General features: G+C 41.5%; 1 protein-coding gene across 1 annotated transcript; it reads right to left on the bottom strand.

Annotated features, from left to right (window-relative positions):
* Positions 1–1,675: 1,675 nt before the first annotated feature.
* LOC148033636 (uncharacterized) lies at positions 1,676–3,626 on the bottom strand. The gene is made up of 2 exons (XM_087681535.1): positions 3,136–3,626; positions 1,676–2,398 (listed from the first exon to the last, which is right to left on the bottom strand). Exons 1-2 carry the CDS (start codon positions 3,271–3,273, stop codon positions 2,234–2,236), a joined length of 303 nt encoding a protein of 100 aa, XP_087537661.1. The 5' UTR covers positions 3,274–3,626; the 3' UTR covers positions 1,676–2,233.
* Positions 3,627–6,040: the final 2,414 nt, after the last annotated feature.

Genomic DNA, 6,040 nt, shown 5'->3' on the forward strand with positions numbered 1-6,040 from the left:
ATAGAATTAAGGAAGATCGCGACAAAACATTTGCTAACAAATTAGTACAATTGTACAATGGCCTTGGTAGGTTGAAGTAAGCCATCGTAGAAACTTCTCCCGTGGTGGTTTGACCATAAAATAGAGAAATACAAAGAGTTGCAAAGTTAACATATGCTGCTTCATCTGATTGAGAGAGAGTTCAACTCGAGCATGATGTCAGACTTTGCTTGCTTTGCAGAGTTGCTTCAATCTTCCGATGCTTGTTGATAGGAGCTTGCTCTCTTTCGATCTCCTCCACCACCTCACCCATATCAAGGCCATCACCCTTCGCAATAGCCGCATAATCATTAGCCCATTAAAGAGCCATATACCGTAGTTTTCTTCCAGCTTTGTGTTGTATCACCTCCCTCGTAGGGAGAAAGCCTCATAGTAGCTCCAGAGTTTTGCATGCGTGTAGCCTCAGGGTAGCGACATTGCACCTGGAGATGGCCTTTCCTCAATGTCTTAGAGTCAGGACTCGAGCCGAGGGACTTGAGGAAAGTGAAGGCATGGACTTGGAGCTCTGACTTTTGAAGTCAGAATTCTACCTAGACGATGTAGTGACTAGTCCCTCTAAATATGGAGGGACTACATCGATTTTGCCAAGTGAAGCATTCGCGGCAAGTCCCTCTAAATATGGAGGGACTACATAAATTTTTCCAAGTGAAGCATTCGCGGTAACCTGCAATTCAAGGAGCCTGCCGGCACAGACGCTCTCTTCTCTCGCTGCCTTTTGTTTCTCTCTCTCTCCTTGATTTTGCCCTTCAGCAGGGCCCGGCCTTGAGATATTGCTAGGATGCACAATCGCATAATCACTACTTTTATCAATCTTCTCAGGAGACATATTTTTCCATGGGAGACCCAAATAGGATCATTAAATGCCTTTCACGTGGAGAGGTGGAGCCACCTCTTTTTCCTTTATAGTTGAACACCTTTGAAACCATTTCCCTACATAGAGGTGGAGCAAATCTTTTCTCCTTTAGAGAGTCTTCAAGACCTTCAGATTCACCATATTTCCCCTTTACAGATTTCCACATCATACATAGTATGCGTTTGTTTGTTTGTTTGTCCTATTGGGTCCATACTCACTTAAGAGAGCACGTTACGCAACAAATATCCCTTTGGAGTCGCCAAAACAAAACCGAGTGTCCATGCGGATATGGGTAGGAGCCAATAGCCTGGATGGATGTGTTTAGCATAGATGATAGGGACTGTGTTTTAAGGGAGTGTTACAAGGGAATGCAAAGGCAGTAAGAACTGATGAGATGATGAAACGTTTAGCATAGATGATAGGGGCAGTGTTATAAGGGTAATGCAAAGGCCGTAAGAATTGATGAGATAGCAATAACATGATGACGATGAGAAACGTGATGATGAAACGCGGCAATGTGCATATTCGTGTAATTAAATAGTGGTACGAGTAGCCTCTCTCTTCCTCAGAATGAGAATGTGGTTGGCTTATTAATTAAGCCCATTGGAATTTGGAAACCCTTGAAAACATAGATGTCCTTGACGGCCATGATCCATCCTCTAAGAACACAATCATGCTGTGAACCGCTCAAAAATAGAAACACTGACTATTGCGGATGCTTAAAACTGAGGAGAGAGAGCAGGAATTATAGTGGAAAACGAAAGGAAGAAGAAATGCTTGAAGTTTGATGAGACTCAAAAAACCTTTGGATTGCAGTATTGTTTCGATCGACTCAAACAAAACCTTTGGGTTGCATACTGCAGGAGTGTTTTGATCGACAGTGATGCGGCTACGCATAGGCTATGTAGTATGTACCCCGGACGTAGTACTGGGCAAAACGCAAAAACAAGCTTTGATCAAGACCCAAACCTTTCTTGGGATTGTCAAATGCTGCAGCAGCTGCTACCATAATAACAACAGATATCTTACAGCTACAGTAGCTACGACAAAAGGCAACAACAAGAAGCAGAACAGGGAGTGGTGAATCGCACTGGTGATAGATATATCTTTACAGCCTGTGCGTGAAGGTGACCTTGTGGAAATATTTACTCGGGGCTGACGAGGTAAAGAAACAGTTACCGAGGCAGAGTGAAAAGGAAGGAAGAAAAGACGAGGCAAAAGAAAAAGATAGGAGGGTCACCATGGTGTACAGTGTACGTCATACAGATTAGAGGGTGGGGATAAGGCTTATGTATCATGATGGTAATGATGGATGATCATGGATCATGGATGGTGCTTTCGTCATGAAAAGGCGCACGTGTGGTGGTGAGGGATGCCCTTGAAGAGCAAGAAGGCCAGCTTCTCGACGCAGAAGTAGATGAAGTTGCCGTGCATGTGGGTCACAAACGAGCCGAAGTTCGTCCCAACCACGCACTGCCATCCTGGCCCGTAGCACTTGTCAAATTCCTGCACCATTAGCACACAGATTATAGGGTCAATTTATACGCTTATATAAATGAAAAAATGTATGCCAATTGCTGTAATACAATGCCCTGATTCCTGAATTCAAAACACAGAATCAGAGTCTGATAAACTAGCATATATCGTGATAGTTATAACAAACAAGCAGATAAGTTTATATATTCTGCATGATAGTGCTGATAATTATAACTGTCAACCAGACAGGTTTAATTATTCTGCTGATAAGACCATTCTATATGCCAGACTTAATTGACAAAAAGAACATGTTTAATGACATGTTAACTATCCTTCATCGTTTGTGTCCTAACTTATCGTATCAAATCCAATGTTGTAAATATCTAATTGCAATTATCGTTGGAAGCGCACTAATTACAGTCGGTAATCTTGTGTCAAAACTGCAAGAATTAATATGTAAGGCAAGTATTATAAATGTTTGTGTGTGTGTGTGTGTGTGTGAGAGAGAGAGAGAGAGAGAGTGATGGGATAATTATAAGGCCAAAGGATTATGAACCATGGTGTATGCCCGAGTGCGATTTGTGATCGTAGGTATGAGAGAGAGAGAGAGAGAGAGAGAGAGAGAGAGAGAGAGAGAGAGAGAGGTGTGATCACCACAAGCACTGTAGCTATGTAGCTTGGAATCATGAATGATGCAACAAGTCTACTAATCCAAAATTCAGAACACAGATTCTGAGCAGATTTGAACAATACATACAAACTATTACCTGCTTCAAGAATCGAGCAATCTGTTGGCAGTCTCCCACATCGTGAACATCAAGAGCGCGAGCAGCACAGCGCATGGCATGCTGCTGCATCAGCATGGGCATGTCAGTCTCCCCTATCACAGCCTTCCCTTCCAACATGATTGAGTGTGGATTGATTTTTTGCTGCTGCTGTTGTTAGACGGCACGCCAAAGACAAGGTAACCAGATCTCTGGTTAATACTGTATTCTCACTCAAGAAGTCTGAAAGTCGAGCACTCCAGCTCAAGAAAACTAAAGGAAGGTAAGGGCTATGAACTGCTAGCCACAAACCTCTTCCAGCAAAAGGCTCTCTCTCTCTCTCTCTCTCTCTCGACAGAAAACTTGTGAAACACAAGGCAAGCGCTCTCTCTCTCTCTGTCTGATCTGTGCCTCTCAAGCTCTCTTTCCCTCTCTCTCGACGCTTACGGAATGAGGCTAGATTCGCTCCCCCTCCTCTTCTGGCTATGCATCGACATGCGGTGCTTGCCTTTATGTAGAAATCGGCAAAGGCAGCAGCAGTAAAAACGTGACAATCAAATCAAAAAAAGTAATCACACACAAAGTTTAACAGGAAAACGCTGAAACAATAAGACGGCCAAAAAGGTATCGTAGTGGTAGGCGTCGTAAGATGGAACATCGCTACGTGGCGGGCTCCCATTGGTGCAGCACAGGCCGTGTAAGATTGTCTCGTGGTGTTGTCTTGTGCGCTGATGAGTCGCTCTGACTCTGGACGGGGGCAAACTTCAAAGGCTCTGGGTCCGGGTCAGCCATTGGACGCCGAGCCTGTTCTTTGCAGCGGCGACTTGGGAACTCAAAATCCCAAAAATTAAACTCACCCGCGTGAATCCCTCTAAACCAATAATTGCAGGCCTAATACACTAGTCTTTTCCTCTTTTGGAATTCACTTTTCTACACCCCTCAAGGGTGGATGCACAACGCATTGTGACAATGTGGAGGTAACAATTAGCCTCCGCATCCACATGAAAAGGCCTTTTATGGTCCCCCCTCAATTTGGATAAGAAGCTATTACTTGTGGCACATTTGGTTAAGAACAAGAAAGTGTTTGAAAACATTGATGTTGATCCTATAAAATCTGACCTCCTTTTGCAGGTTGAGAAAGGCACAGCTACCATCCTCAAGCAACACGAAGACAGCTTAAAGGAGGGATTAGAAACTGCAGCTAATGTGGATGTGGCAATTCTTCTGGACATCAAGAAGAAAGCTGAACATTGATAAGGCTTATTAGGAGTATCAGTTCGGTTATAGTATATTGGCCACTTTTTGGGGTTCAAGCTGTCCACTAATGTAACGGTAGCTTCCAGGATTGAAGCAATATTTAAATCATGCAGGTGTAAATCAGTCTTTTCTATATAAATACATCTTTTTCTACTTCCTTTAAAAAAAAAGGCCTTTGAGCCCACCACATAACAAATAAGGTATTCTCATACTTGCACTAACCATGTAAGTCGTCAACATTTTCGCGCATTGCCTCCAACTTCTGTGAACAAGAGTGGGGTAGCTCTAAGAAAAGTACTTTCTTCTTTCGCTGTTTGAACGCACCCTTATGCACACATGGCTTTGTGTGCTTGTCACCAGCTTCTTAACACATGCCACACTTTTCCTAGTTGCTAATTGACGATAATTTAAGCCATTGCTAGCTTCTGACTCCATACCACACTTTTTCTATAGTTTCTAGATAGATGCCACACTCGGCCTCTATTTCCTAAAGTATGACATCGAAAACGATCATGTCAAAACACTCAAGAGTTGCACCCAAACATATCTCAATGCTTCAACTCATAGGCACATCTCTTTGTCAATGGATGATCAATTGTTAACATTGAAAAATCCTTCAAAGAGGTTCTAATATTGAATTGGTAGCTCTCTGGATTTCTACCATCAACCAGAACACCATGTGCCTTGTTAGCCCATTATTTGCTTTTGAGCAAATAACCTAGTCAATCTTATTATTTTCACTTCATCATGAATCGGCAATCATCTATTCCTATACTTAGATATTGTTCACTATTGTCATTGACTCTTAATGTGCTCACAAACCAAGCAATATTGTCCTTTTAGTCTCAAGCAAGGTTTAATGTATCCAAAATTTTCCCGATTCCTAATCAACCAAATCAAATTATAAATATCTATTGGTACATGGATATTATTTTGAGACCCATGTTATATAAACAAGGTAAAAGTGGGCTTTTGAACTTACTTGAATAAGTATCATCCCTTTACTAGGACTATCTCTTTTCAAAATCACATCGAATATAAAACAGAGTTAGGAAAAGGCAGAGTGTCCCTCCACACATGATGCCATTGAGTTAAGTCTCTTGACCTTACTTTCAATAATTTTGGTTTGTTTTGAAAAGAGAAGGAGTCTCACCCATGTTGTAATATTTATGAAGCTCAAAGAAAGCACTTGAAGGGTTTTTGGGCTTTTGTGGGTGCACCTTTTTAGCCATTCCTTGTTACTATAGTAAATTCCTAGGTACTAGCAACTTTTTGCACGCTTGACCATTTAGTAGGTTTTCTAGAATCAAAATTTATATGGACATATCCACTTATTCTTTTTCAAATTGCCCCTAGACCAATTCATAAGCTCATAGATTCTCTAGAATCAAAATATATAAACACATCAACTTACATATTTTCAAATAGTCTTGTCAAATTGTCTCTCCTATACAATACATCTTACTTTGAGCTATAGAGGAAACTAGATTAAGCCAAACATCAAACTATAGGATAGTAGTTAGGCATTGTGTATCTTACAAGGGCTACAATATGCCTTTACTTATTGTTTCAAGCAACCTCATATTCATTGTTGGCCTTAGTAGTACCACGTATTCCTTTCCAAGAACCACTCATTATGGAGCAAATAACC

The sequence above is a fragment of the Lygodium microphyllum genome, chromosome 7 (genome assembly GCF_053477565.2).
Source record: "Lygodium microphyllum isolate KBCC chromosome 7, Lygodium_microphyllum_v1.1.10, whole genome shotgun sequence".
NCBI lineage: Eukaryota > Viridiplantae > Streptophyta > Polypodiopsida > Schizaeales > Lygodiaceae > Lygodium > Lygodium microphyllum.

What these genes read in the sequence shown, in the direction of transcription:
- LOC148033636 (XM_087681535.1), bottom strand. Translation starts at nt 3,273, where the DNA reads ATGTTGGAAGGGAAGGCTGTGATAGGGGAGACTGACATGCCCATGCTG. An exon ending in TTGCTCGATTCTTGAAGCAG is followed by an intron (nt 2,399 to 3,135) that starts GTAATAGTTTGT and finishes CTAATGGTGCAG; the next exon opens with GAATTTGACAAGTGCTACGG.